This window comes from Macaca thibetana, chromosome 11, assembly GCF_024542745.1.
Source record: "Macaca thibetana thibetana isolate TM-01 chromosome 11, ASM2454274v1, whole genome shotgun sequence".
NCBI classification, from domain to species: domain Eukaryota; kingdom Metazoa; phylum Chordata; class Mammalia; order Primates; family Cercopithecidae; genus Macaca; species Macaca thibetana.
In genome coordinates, this window is record NC_065588.1 from 95,097,177 (window position 1) to 95,110,512 (window position 13,336).

Sequence of the window (13,336 nt, forward strand, 5' to 3'; positions counted from 1 at the left end):
TTTGCTGTTAGAAGACCAGATCCCATACTGTATCATCCTGGTACAAAATGCCCCCCATACTCCAGCTTCTGGCTGGGGCCAAATGGTTTCAAACAAAATGTCTGATTTGCCTTTCTATCAATTGACTCCTCTTCAACCTTTTGAAGCTTTAGTAGGGGTTTTCCCTTTTGTCATTCCTCCACCCCTTGCCCTTTCCTCACATCCCCAAAGAGCTCTATATATGATTTTTTAAAAAATGAATTACAATAATTATTTTAGAAGATATTTGATGGACACTTCCTGACAAGACTGGAGACATCCTAGTACTTTGCAGAGACGGGCATGGGAACCACTCTTGTGGACTAGGGAAATCCCTGACTTGAAGAAGACGTGAGAGGGCACAACAGGAGAGGGTGTCGTCAGGGCCTTGGAGAAAGGCATGTTCAGAAAGGCTCAGGGACTTGGGGTTTGGAGGGAGTTTTGGAGGGAGGAGCCATTTCAATCCTACAGTTTTGGGCAATACCATTGAAAGAAATCCAAAGCTGCAATATAAGTAAGCAGTAAAAGAGGGGCAGAAAGCAGAAAATGAAAAAAAAAAAAAAAAAACCAAAAAAAACAAAAAGAAACTCAATTGCTATGAGATAACCACAATGTCCATCTTAATCAAATGAAGGTGAAATTTATTATCCTTTGGTAAAATCCTTATCTTTTAAGTTATCAGGGAAGTTTGCCTGATTGAAATATTTCTTTTTGGGAGGCAGTTTCTTTTCTTTTTTTTTTTTTTTGAGACGGAGTCTCGCTCTGTCGCCCGGGCTGGAGTGCAGTGGCCGGATCTCAGCTCACTACAAGCTCCGCCTCCCGGGTTCCCGCCATTCTCCTGCCTCAGCCTCCCGAGTAGCTGGGACTACAGGCGCCCACCACCTCGCCCGGCTAGCTTTTTGTATTTTTTAGTAGAGACGGGGTTTCACCGTGTTAGCCAGGATGGTCTCGATCTCCTGACCTCGTGATCCGCCCGTCTCGGCCTCCCAAAGTGCTGGGATTACAGGCTTGAGCCACCGTGCCCGGCCTGGAAGGCAGTTTCAATGCACTGCTGAAGGTTCAGCCACTTTTTCTGCTGTTGTCATGACAACCACCACCTGACCCCAAACCTACAGTATCTTTTGAACATGTAGCTGTTCCTATTACATTTCTCAGCTAAGTATAATTATTTCCTCTCTTTTAAAAAACTAACAACTACTAAGAAAGAAAAATAGTATAATCCTATTGATGACTGTGAAAAGAATCTAGTATTTACATAAAGTGGCAGACCCAATGTTTGGTGAGTGAGCAGAGATGTATATATGTGCCATATTCACACTCATTTCCATTTTAAGATTGTACGTTATCACATTCATTTAAAAATATACAACTATAGAAGAGGTCACAACAGACCTTAAACTTACAAGATTAAAAAGGTTTTTAAGCTCTAGTTATTTGGACTTTCTCTTTGGATAGAAGGCTACTTTAAGAAAAAGTGAAGAGAAAAACACTTTAAAAATTTCAGTGATGGATATGGATATTTTGGTATATTTTCAATATAAATGGCAAACAAGCCGAAAACATACCCCCTATCTCCACTTGGGCCTAAATACTGAATTGAGGGTAACTTACAAAAGCTTTGTAATCACATGACTGGAAGATAAGCTTCTCTGGGTGATGCTGCCAGTACTGTACCGGAGTGGAGGCTGTGGCTTCATTCGGAGGTCGCAAGGTAATGGAAGGTTCTCCCCAGTCTCCTGTCTGAAAATGACATTTATTCTAGAGGCAATATGAGCAGTCAGCAAAGTTCATTCCCTATAGCTACCCTGAGCTCACCTTATACACATGTGCTGTGAATGTGCCAATGCATTTGGGTGTCTTATGTGAATATAAATACTTTGGTTATTACATGTTTATACGTATTAGCATATTTCTCAAGGCTGAGTTAATTTTTGAGGTGTGGAGTTGAATTATTTTATTTTTAGAATGACACCCTAAGCTAAGTCACTTTAAAAAAAAACATGAAGATATTCATAAATGATTTACTAATCACAGTTTTCCATCACAACAGCAAAGGACATACAATCTTTGAAAGAATTTTCTGTTTTTAACTTGACTGAAATTTTTAGTTTGAATTGCTTTCACATTCAGAACACACGGTTCTATAAATTTCAGTTCCCAAATATGACATGTACTAGCCACTTTGAATAATTTTAGATCTCTGGAGAAATGGTAGTGTAAGCATGATGCTAAACAAAATTTAAAAATTTACTAATGGGTGACAACGAGTTTCTCTCGTCTGAATTCAACTGCACTGATTTAATGATGCTGTGATTGTCTCAGATGTATTCAGCTACTTTTCTCAGAAAACTTAATGTACCAATGAAGACTAAACAGTGAAATGCCAAGTTTGGTCACCCGTACATATGCATGTACTTTGAGGATTTTGATTCACAAATACAAGCACATTCCCAAATGATGGTCTATCATATAATACAGACCTAAAACAAGAGGACCTCCCATCATTTCATTTATCATTTTCCATAAGGTTAGCCTCAACCTGTTTCATCACTATAATAGCTTAATGTGAGCATCTATAAAGTCAAAGGCCAGTGTTGGCAGGTATTTTCTGGGCTCTACTCTGATTTACATACTACACATGAGATATTTCTTACTCTTTCTCCTGGGAAAGATTTGGATTTTTCAAAACTCAGCTCTTTGCTCTCAAATGGACATAACTAAAACTAAATAGGCAGATTTCTAGAGTTACTCTCATCTAACCTAGATTTGGCTACATATAGAACTATAAGAAATTACTTTTCTCAGGAGTTGGAAGAGTATTAAAAGGTCTCATAAACTCCAAAACCAAATAAAACCTTAGTTAGAGAACAAGTTCCACAGAAGTGCTAGAAAGTGTGTTGACACACTGTGGGATTTCTTAAGGAGAATTTTTAAGGAGTCTAGGACAAGAATGCAAAATTTTGGATGCAGGTGTATGTTTTGGGAGAGAAAGGAAGTTCTCTGCTTCATTAAATTCTTTGAAAGAATCTAGAAACCCCAAAAGATTAAGACCCACAGTTCTCTAGGAATGGCATACACAGGGTGCATATTTTGGGGAGAACTAGCTCTCCAATTTTCTTTGTGCAGTTTGGACTTACATTAGGTGGCATATGAAGTAGCTGCCAATGATAAAAAGCCCTTTCTAGAGGACTTCAGTAACGCCGCAGGCTTTTATTTTTTATTTTTATTTTTTAATAGCAGTGGAGTGCCTGAAGCTTTTCTCCTTGAGATGGGTCACTTCGAATTGGAGGAAGAGAAAGTGAGCATCACGCTATTTCCTTGGCTTCTCACTGTAGTTAGTGTGTGACCAGTTGGAACTTCTTCGGCTCTTCTCTCCTGTTCTGTTCTCAGCCACTTTCTCCATTAGTTTGGTTTTGGTTGCTGATTTACTTTTACATTGCTTAATCCTCCTATTCCCTATCTGTTGGTATTTTTTATTTTTGTACACATTTATGGGGTATATGTGAAATTTTGTTACATGTATATTGTCTGTTGGCATTGTTAAGACTTTACTTGCAATATTAACTTTAGCATTTTTATCTGTTTTATTATCCATTCCTGACTCATTCTTGAGTTTTTCTTTTATATTTATATGAATTTTTAGTTTGTATAAGTGATAACTGACTGAAATTCTAAAACTAGATTAAGTTTTTCTTTGCCTTCTTATTTTGATTTTTTTCTTTTCCTTCTTTCTCAAATGGCTGGCTCTTTATTCTCTGGTCTTTATTTCATCTGGCTGTAACTTACAAAAAACTAGTATAAAATTCAAAATATAGGGTATGTGGATTTCAATATCATTTTGAAGCTGAGTATAATCACTTTTAAGTGATGATAGCTTAAAACTCTGGAAACATGCAGCTATGGGTCCTCAAACAAAAGCTTTACCCAAATCTAGCAAATCATCCTCTAATCTCCCCCGTTAAACTTCTCCCTCCTTCTCCCGCTCCCTCGGTAAAGCAACAACAACATGGCAAACAGGTATTGTACATTTAAGTCACAGGTAACACTGTTAACAAAACAACAGAAGTTTGCATGCAACTCCGTGGAATGATGAAAAAGGAGGATCTGGTTGGCTTCCAAAGATCCTTTGATCCAGTGTCTGCTGATGTGACAACTCAAACCAAGCATCAGATCTTCATGTGAACCCTATTACAGTTCAGCAGAGGTAGACCTTGGCCAAGCTCAACAGGCAGTTTTCAAAAAAGTCTGAACATGGCATGAGCTGGTGGTGCCATGAGTTGCAGGGCCAGGGCTGGGAATAGGACTAGGGGTGAGAATGAGTTGGGGGAAGCTAGGGTTATGAAAACATTTCACGTGTTAGTACATTAAGCATGCAAATCATATGCAAACTCATTCTCTAATTGTTCAATTAACTCACACACTTTTATAATTAAACTTTAATGTGAGTTCCATACATTTAAAGCCAGAGCCACAGCCAAATGCTGATCCAAATATTTACATCATCCACATAAGTTGTAGCAGCCACTGTGGGAATAACAAGCCCCGGCACATACATTCCAATCTCGGTCTGGAAATCACTGAAATCCCTTATTTGATAACCACTTGAAGAAATTAGTGGAACATTCACTTAAATCTGTTTAGACAGCGCCATCATCTGCTCTCCTATGACTCCACTTTGTCCAAAAATCACAAACCACTTGCTTTGAATTGAGAGTGATCTGATAGGATCTTCCCTAGGTGCTGAGGTGGGAGATAATTACAAGGAAAAGAAATATAATCCTTATTTCATTTTCTTTGTGGCCTTCAAACATTGCTTCAGTTCAAATATTGTTAAATTCCCTATGGGGACTGAATCTACCTTTCTGGAAAGAGACACTGAATTTTATCATATTTAGTGCTATTTCCAGAAATTCGTTTTGAAACAGAAGGAAAAGTGTTCTTAAGATTGAATTTATTAGAAAATAATTTCTTTTCTGCCTGGAAATTAATCAACTTCTCTCCCTGCCCCTGCCTATTTTTTTTTTTTTAAACTTAGATCTAAAAATATTTAGAGGACTCAATTTGTAGATGTTAATTCTTCTTTTTGGAATTAATTTAATGGGAATGGATGGACTCCAACAACTGGACTTAACATTACACTGTTGTAAAGGACAGGTATGACCTTGGCCCTTGGCTGGGATTCAGCTTTACCTGGTTGACTGCCAGTAAGAACAAAAGAGTTCAGAGAACAAGGGTGCCTTAGGTCTCAACCCTCCTGGAGGCTGAATTACAGCAGGAATGAGCTATGGAGGAATTAGGTAGAGTAGTTACTATATGGAACGGAAGAAGAGGTCGAAAAAGAAATAAAGATTTTTGCCTCATACATAAAATCATTTTGAACTTTAAAACCTAGTGTTGGGTCTTGTCGACTAGTACATTCATGTCTACATAATACTTGCATCTCCTTAGGCAAATATTTTTAAATTTAGTAATATTCCACTTAAGAATGCTTATTAAATATTAAATAACAGACCTAAGAAGTCTTTGGCCTCAATAATGGTTTATAATCAAAGCTTATCTTTGATGAAAAGTAGACCTAAACACAGCTAACAATACAATATTTAATCAGAATAACAAAATGAAGTAGGAAAAGTTTAGGGTAGAATTCTGTCATATTTTGAATTATTATTGACACAGTAGTCTTTGAAAGGATTCCTTAAGTAATTATAAATGAGAAATTAAAATGATTCAAGGTACTCCTAATAAATGTCTTCAGGCTATCCCTTTGGCACTTAAAATATTTACAGAAAATCTTTCCTTTAGGTTCATGTATTTGAATGATCTTAATATGCCAAGAATTTTGTCATGGCTTAAAACTTCATTTATTTGGTATTTATTATTATTTTTTAGATGTATGCTTAAGGCCTTTTCTTTTTTTTTAATAAGCACACTAAAGAACATCAATTAAACAGAGGAAAATGTACATCATTAGCTCTCTTCTTCAAACTCAAATAAAAACTAAACTGTTAACATAAAGAAAAAAACAATTTGAGATTAGAATTTTAAATGGAGAATTGATTCTGTTTAACACGTGTTTGCAACTGCCAGCTACAAATTCATAGTCTGGGTGAGTTTGAAGGACTATAATTGGACCACATCTAATATAATGTAATTAAATTAAACATTCTCTTATACCAACAACTGAAAAATACAAAAGCATCAATGGAATTTAGTTAAAAAACAAAAAACGTCACAAAAGTCTATAGAGAGATTTTTACTGGATGGCAGATTCCAAATTGTAGCTTTTAAACTTTGCATTATTTCAACAGCTGGTAAATAGCTGCAAATTTTAAGTTCACATGCACTGGATGCCTATGGCAAATTCTAAAACAAATCGTATCAGGTAGCTCTCTCCCTCCAAAAGGGAAACTGAATATTACATATTCTATATGCTCTGAGAACACAAAGGAAAAACCTTCTCTATGTTATTTTCTGTCTTTTTTTTTTTTTCCGAGATGGAGTCTCTTGTCACCCAGGTTGGAGTGCGATGGCACAATCTGGGCTCACTGCAACCTCCACTTCCTAGGTTCCAGTGATCCTCCTGCCTCAGTCTCCCAAGTGGCTGCGATTATAGGCATATGCCACCACACCTGGCTAACTTTTGTATATTTAGTAGAAACAGGGTTTCACCATGTTGGCCAGGCTGGTCTCGAACTCCTGGCCTCAAGTGATCTACCCGCCTCGGCCTCCCAAAGTGCTTAGATTATAGGCATGAGCCACTGGACTAGGCCTTTACGTTATTTTCTTCTTAAGGAAAAAGTTTCCTAAGGATGTCAGTAGATAATTAAAAGCCATGCTTACAACTTAGTTTTCTAACATTAATAGAAAAGTATGGCATTTTCCAAGCCTTGTATTATTCTTTAAAAATTTTTAAAATTAGGATTTAATTGATTTTTAAAAATAGAACCTTTAAAATCTTTTCTATGAGGACTGCTCCCACCTACTTGCTTGTAAATTTAGATCTGAATATTAACAAACATTATTCTCAATTTCTTCAGAACACTTAATGAAAAACTAAAATGATTTTAAAGGACAATTATCGTTTTAAGGTTTTACTTTCAATGATTCTGACAAATTTCAGAGATGGGCTACCCAAACCTACATAAGATACATGTGATTACATTTACTTTCTGTAATCTCTAAGGCTTTGAAGAATGCTATACACAGCTCTATGCTTATAAATATGCATACATATATTTGAATGTGAATGTAAGGAAAAGGCTTCCTATAAACATTCACACACATATGAAAGCAGGATGTTGTAGTTATTCTTTCAAAAAATCTTCAAGAATGAAGAATGCTAGTTTGATCAAATGCAGTTGGTTATACTGAATTTGTTCCTTTAGATGAAAAAGAGCAGAGATGGCCACTTATGAACACATAAAAGCTCTGATTAGCATTTATGAGTTCAAGAGGAACTGCTGGGTCACGTGAACACCAGTACCAGGCAATGTATAGACACCACGGTCCTCAAGAGCCAGAAGTCCCATGCATAGGAGGACATATGTGCCTGATGCAGCATCCCAAAAGGCACTTCACAAAAATGCCTGTGGCATCCCTTCACATGCCGCCCCAAGAATTCTGCTCAGTGATTCTCAACCAAGTGTCTCAACTTCTCAGACAGCAGGCTATCCAATGGGAGAAATTCGAAAGGGTGTGCAAATAGAACAGTATTTTAAAATACAGAACATAAAACCCCAAACATTTAAATGTTTATTTTCCAAATAGAAATAAACTTTTTCTAAAGTATGCAAAGGTGAAATATGAACATTTGAAAATTACACAGCTCAGAGTAAAATGGGTCACAATTTCATACAATTTGCAAAGATCAATTCAGTACTGTCAAATGGAAAAAGGCTGAGAACCACTTTGTAGCTGTAACCGTGCCTCTCCCAGCTCGCCTCCCCCCACATTTGCATCAAATATATACAGAATAACATGCAAATCATACTCAGAAATTTCTCACAAGTAAAGCACATGAATCTTTGAGAATCATTAGACACAAAGGGTTGGAGAGTCCATGAATATGGGGAAGTACAAAATGGGGAGGAATAATGCTGATATATACATGTGTGTATATATATATCAATTTACCCATTTCTTTTTCCTGTAAAAGCAAGTTAACACAGACGCCTGGAATGAAAGCCAAAACTCACATGGGACATATTTTAACCATAGACTTTAAAACCAAGTATGTTTCTTTTTTAGGACAATGTTTGCACATCAACTCATCACAAGGCACAGTAAATGAAGTATAATAGACAAAGAGTCTCAGAGTCACCAGACATTACAAATTTTCTGCATTACCAGGACACAGTACCTATAGCTGTTGACAACACTGTGCAACACAGTACATAGCGCAAGTTCAGGAGAAGAAAAGAACCATTTGTAACCTTACATTATGAACCTGATGGATCGCTGAGAAAGGAAATCCTGCGTTCTGATTCGTCCATATTTCACAGACAGACGACTGCTGATATAAACAGAAAACTATCTTATCTTGTCAATATTTAAAACATGGTAGCTACCAAGGTAGCATCCAGGAAGGAAAAGAGGAAAATAACAAAATGCAAAGAATCACATTAAAAAAAACCTCAAAAAATGTTTTAGGGTGCTCAAGGTTTAATAATTGACTTCCAAGTCATTCTTTTTGCTTTAAAACATTTTGAGTTGACCGAAAAAAATCATTTATGCATTTATGCAAGGAAAGTTACCAATAAATTCATGCCTTAGAAAAAAGCAAACTGTATTTTATATTTGCCGGAAAACCAGAAATACCTTCCCCCTTCAGGTCACTACTTTCAGAGGATAAATATTTTTATCAACTTCAAGAAAAACAAGAAAAAACCTTTAATACAGGTCCAACATTTTTATTTTCTTATCTTCAATGACCAAGAGTAAACAGTGTAATAAAATGACTTTTCCTGATTTGGTCATTGCTCTATTTGATAAACCTAGAAGACATTTATGCCTCCAGAGTTCTTATGGGCAAAACTCTGTAGTTAACGAAGGAAGACGTGTCAGCTTGCTACCCAGCACTGGAGGAGTGAAGGAGGTGGCAGGAAGGAGGCTGGGGCAGGGAAGAACTGAAGTCAGGGAAATTCAGTTCTGTTCCTCAAGCAGAAACCCTTGGGAATAGCAGTTGTGAGTCTAATGATTCAGCTCCATGATTCTGGCTCTCCCGCACACCATTAATAAGATAAAGTAGTAATGTTTGCTCAGAACCAAACACCAAACCAACCAGCATCCCTTCCCAGGAGTTAGAGCAGAAATCTTCAAATAGACCGACTGAGCTCTTGGCTCGACTATCCCAAGTTCTGTTCCCAAATTTCATCTTTCTAAAACACACTGTGAAATTAAATCACAGAAAATGGCAGAGCATGTAAACTTATTCAGCAAGCTCTGAGCATCTTCAGCATTCACAAACAGCCCGTACAAAGATCACTGAAGGAAGAAGGCAAGCACATAACCACAATATGGTTAAGAGACCCAGCAAAGAACTGTATCATCAGCAAACAAGTGATAGAAAAGAAAGCTTATCCCTAGCTAAAAGTTTCCTCACCCCAGAAATGCTCACCAGCAATTTAATACCTCTCTCTCTAGTTACAACTGCATCTCCATACACTCCTACACCTTTGCTTTCCATGTCTTCTGTTAACCAGAGGCTGGCTAGGGATGGACCGTCAGGAAGATGGCCTTCTGTTCAGGAAGTTAGATCCCCAGGGTCTGTCCAAAGGCACTTCCAAACACCTTTCACTTAAACCAGCTCTGCTATCCTCAGTTCCCTCTCTAAACTCCATGCTATTTTATACACCCATAGGGGGTTCTTCCTCTTCTTACCTTTCTAGCGAATTCAGTCTTGGACCCATCCACTCTGTTGGCCTTGTCTCCAAGAGCTGTCATCTGATTTGAATGTACTAACTCCATGCTTTAGCTGGACTATCATCTTAAGTGGCATCCTCATCCACTCCTGAGCGAATTCTTTACGCAAATCACATCTTCTACAACTTTCATACATTTCTCGTGTTAATCTAATGCTAGAAGTGCTTCTAGCACTTCCAGTGCTAAATAGTCCAGAGACCACCTGTCATCTGATAGATGAAGACACAGACATTTAAAGAGGTGAAGTGGCTTGCTCAGGTCACACAGGTGAGTGGCACAATATGTCAGCCTACTGGGATGGCCAAGAAGGAGTGTGAGCCTGGTACTGATGTCACCAGAAGGCAGAGGGTCGCTCTAGCTATATACAGCCTGGTTCTACTGACCCTGAAATGAATAGAAACTAAAAATAAAATTCTAAGCCCCCTCATAGACTGCCAAGGGGACCCCAGAAAAACCTTAAAATTGAGTTTCTGACCATGATGGGATGGGAGGTGAGACAAGCCTCATTATACCTCCTTTCTTTCATGATTTAGACAAAACAACTGGTAGGAATTAATGTTAAAATAGAGATCATAAGAGTGACAGAACAGTCTCCTTGTGGCAATAAGATACTGAATTATCAACAGGACCCAAGGCCACGCCAGGCAAAGGTTAAATCACGCACCCCTACACCTAAAGAATAAACTACGTTCCAACTGCCACAAGCTTTTTCTTTTTGTCTAGCAGCTAAACAGGCACTGGCCTTAAGAGAAGCAATATTTAAACAATTTGCAGCTCCACCAGATGCTGACTGGGCCTCAGCCCCTGCTCCACCAACCATAACTACAGCTGGACAAGTGATTGATTCAGTAACTTTATCCAAATAAGATCACGGACCGTGGACTAGTTCTGGTTGGTCTACAGAGATTGCACACTTGTGTGCCTTCATGTCCTGAAAAGCCCTTCTGATGTATAGGGCTAACTGTAATACATCTACATGTTAAGTCTCCAACCCAAAGTGAACATAGGTCACATGTTACATGCATGTTTGTTGAATACACGTGTGTCAGGACTACCTTCATGAATATTCACAGCTCTTGTAACACGTTGAATATACGCATTTAGCTAACCTGTTCAGCGTAAATCTTCTACTCTAAGCCCTTCCCCTTTGAAGAACCTGTCTCTGGGGTCTTGGTTGGAGGTGCTTCCCAGCCTGTGGGAGGGCTACCTTGCAGGCTGTAACCTTTAGAAGAAATAAAGTCTCCTCTCCTTTACTAAATTCATATATATATATTTAAGTTAACACGAGTATATCTAAATGCAATCCGTTCATGGAACAGTCTTAACTGTACTGGGGTTCAAACACCAAAAAGTTGTTTTAGGTTATTTTAGTTACTCCCAAAGGGGCCATGCCCAGTCTGCCTGCCTGATGGGCACCAGGCCATTCAACCTTTTGGGCAGACTGCGTAACTTCCTGGTCACTTTGAGTCATGAAGACTCCATTTTGTATGAAATCCAAACTCATATCTGATTCAAACTTTTCCCTCCCTCATCATGTGCCAGTCTTGGGGCTTAAAAAGCCCGGGGTGGGTAAGAGAAGCTTGGTCTGCACTTTGACTTCTCCTAGGAGAGGGCAGGTGTCATGGTCTACCTCGGATGTTCCCTGCCCCAAGCTCTACCTAGTTCATGTGTTTAGTTGGGGAGGAAGAAACAGGAAAAGGACGAGGTCCCTTTCTTGTCTGGCTGTTTCTCTGGCAGCCGCTACTGCCGTTCAGCTAACGTTAACATAGTCTCCCATGTGCTCTGCTTAGCAGCTGCTCCAACCTAGGTTTTCCTGTGTCCCCATGTGAGTTCTTTGGAGGGCTCTTCTAGGGTAGAGGGCAGTTCCCCCCACTGCACAGTTCCTGGTGGCAGAAATCTGGCTCTAGCTTGACTTCTTCCAACTCCCACTCAGCCCTCCTAGGACACATATATGCCCTTTGAGGGGAACCCAGGGGGACAAACATAACCTCAGCCCCCTTCTGCACAGCCATGTGGCCCACATGACATGGACACATCCTTGTCACACAGAACAGTAGAAGGGCGGGCTGCTCTGTGAACACTCCCCCTCTCTGCCAGGGCATCTCTCCCCAGGACTCTCTGTGTCAGCTCTGTAGGTGCTATGTGACCTGCCTGCCAGAAGTCCAGTTACGGATACCAAGGCCAGTTTTCCCTCCTAGCAGGCACCCCCAAGCCAGATGTACACTCCTCCTGAACCCCTTCTCACCAGGACTGGAGAGCATGGGAATGCACTCTGTCTCCTCTCTCATGGGAAAGGAGGAAAAGCCTTAGTTCTTTCCACAGGACTCAGACAATTCTCTGTCCTTCTCCAGCACTAACTAACGTCCCGCCTATGTGGACACGTAGCTGACCGGGAACAAGAGACTGATTCAGTAACTTTATTCAAATAAGATCACTTACTTGGATCTTTTTTGAGGCAGGATTCACACTGCCTCCTTGTAAACCCCAAAGTAGGTGTCTGGCTCCATGATTGACAGCTTTCTTTTTAGAGCATGCAGTGCTTACTTAGTATGTACAGGAAAATTCTCACTTAGCATCCTGGGGATAGACCTTCCAATAGTGAATAGATCTTTCGCTACTCACAGAAATTTACCAGAGTTAAGAAGGGAAAAGAGGATCCCATGCCATACTTACTTCATTAAAAAAAATCATATAAAATTTTTCTCAATGAAGACTAAAGAACCCACCCCTAGTCATATGCACTGAGAGTTCACATATGGCTTATGTAAATTTTTTAGATGCTATAATAAATATTTTCTATTTATAAGCTATGTTTTAAATTTAGAGAAAGTAAAACCTCTATAATTTCTAATACCGTCATGCACAATATAACGATGTTTCAGTTAATGACAGACTGCATATGCTACAGGGGTCTCATAAGACTACAATACCATATTTTTACTGTACCTTTTGTGGGGGTTGGAAGAAGTAAAGCTAGAGCCAGATTTAGGTATGTTTAGATACACAAATACTCCCCATTGTGTTACAATCACCTACAGTATTCAGCACAGTAACATGCCGTACAGGTTAGTAGGAGCAATAGGCTAGATCATAGACAGCCTAGCTGTGTAGTAGGTGACACCATCTCACATTAGGTAAATACACACTATGACGTTTACATGACGAAATCACCTAACAATGCATTTCTCAGAATGTATCCCCATCATTAGGTTATGCATGACTGTCATCCTGTCAGTGCAAATGGTAAAAAGTCAGAATTTAAAAGAGTTTAAACTAAAAGCAGTTAATTGTGTTTGAGTTGTGAAAATTATTATTTTATATTTTTTGACACAGAGTCTCTGCTCTGTTGCCCAGGCTAGGGTGCAGTGGCGCGATCCTGGCTTGCTGCAAACTCCAC

General features: G+C 39.0%; 1 protein-coding gene across 14 annotated transcripts in view; it reads right to left on the bottom strand.

Annotated features, from left to right (window-relative positions):
* ANKS1B (ankyrin repeat and sterile alpha motif domain containing 1B) overlaps positions 1 to 13,336 on the bottom strand; it is a 1,295,786-nt gene that overhangs the window by 66,169 nt on the left and 1,216,281 nt on the right. For 7 of the 14 annotated variants that reach the window (XM_050749329.1, XM_050749328.1, XM_050749327.1 and 4 more), the window contains one exon: positions 1,630 to 1,758. In XM_050749329.1, the coding sequence (XP_050605286.1) occupies positions 1,630 to 1,758 (129 nt within the window). Of the gene's footprint in view, positions 1 to 1,629; positions 1,759 to 8,455; positions 8,531 to 13,336 lie in introns of all 14 variants that reach the window. The other 7 variants (XM_050749335.1, XM_050749323.1, XM_050749331.1 and 4 more) reach the window with 2 other exon arrangements.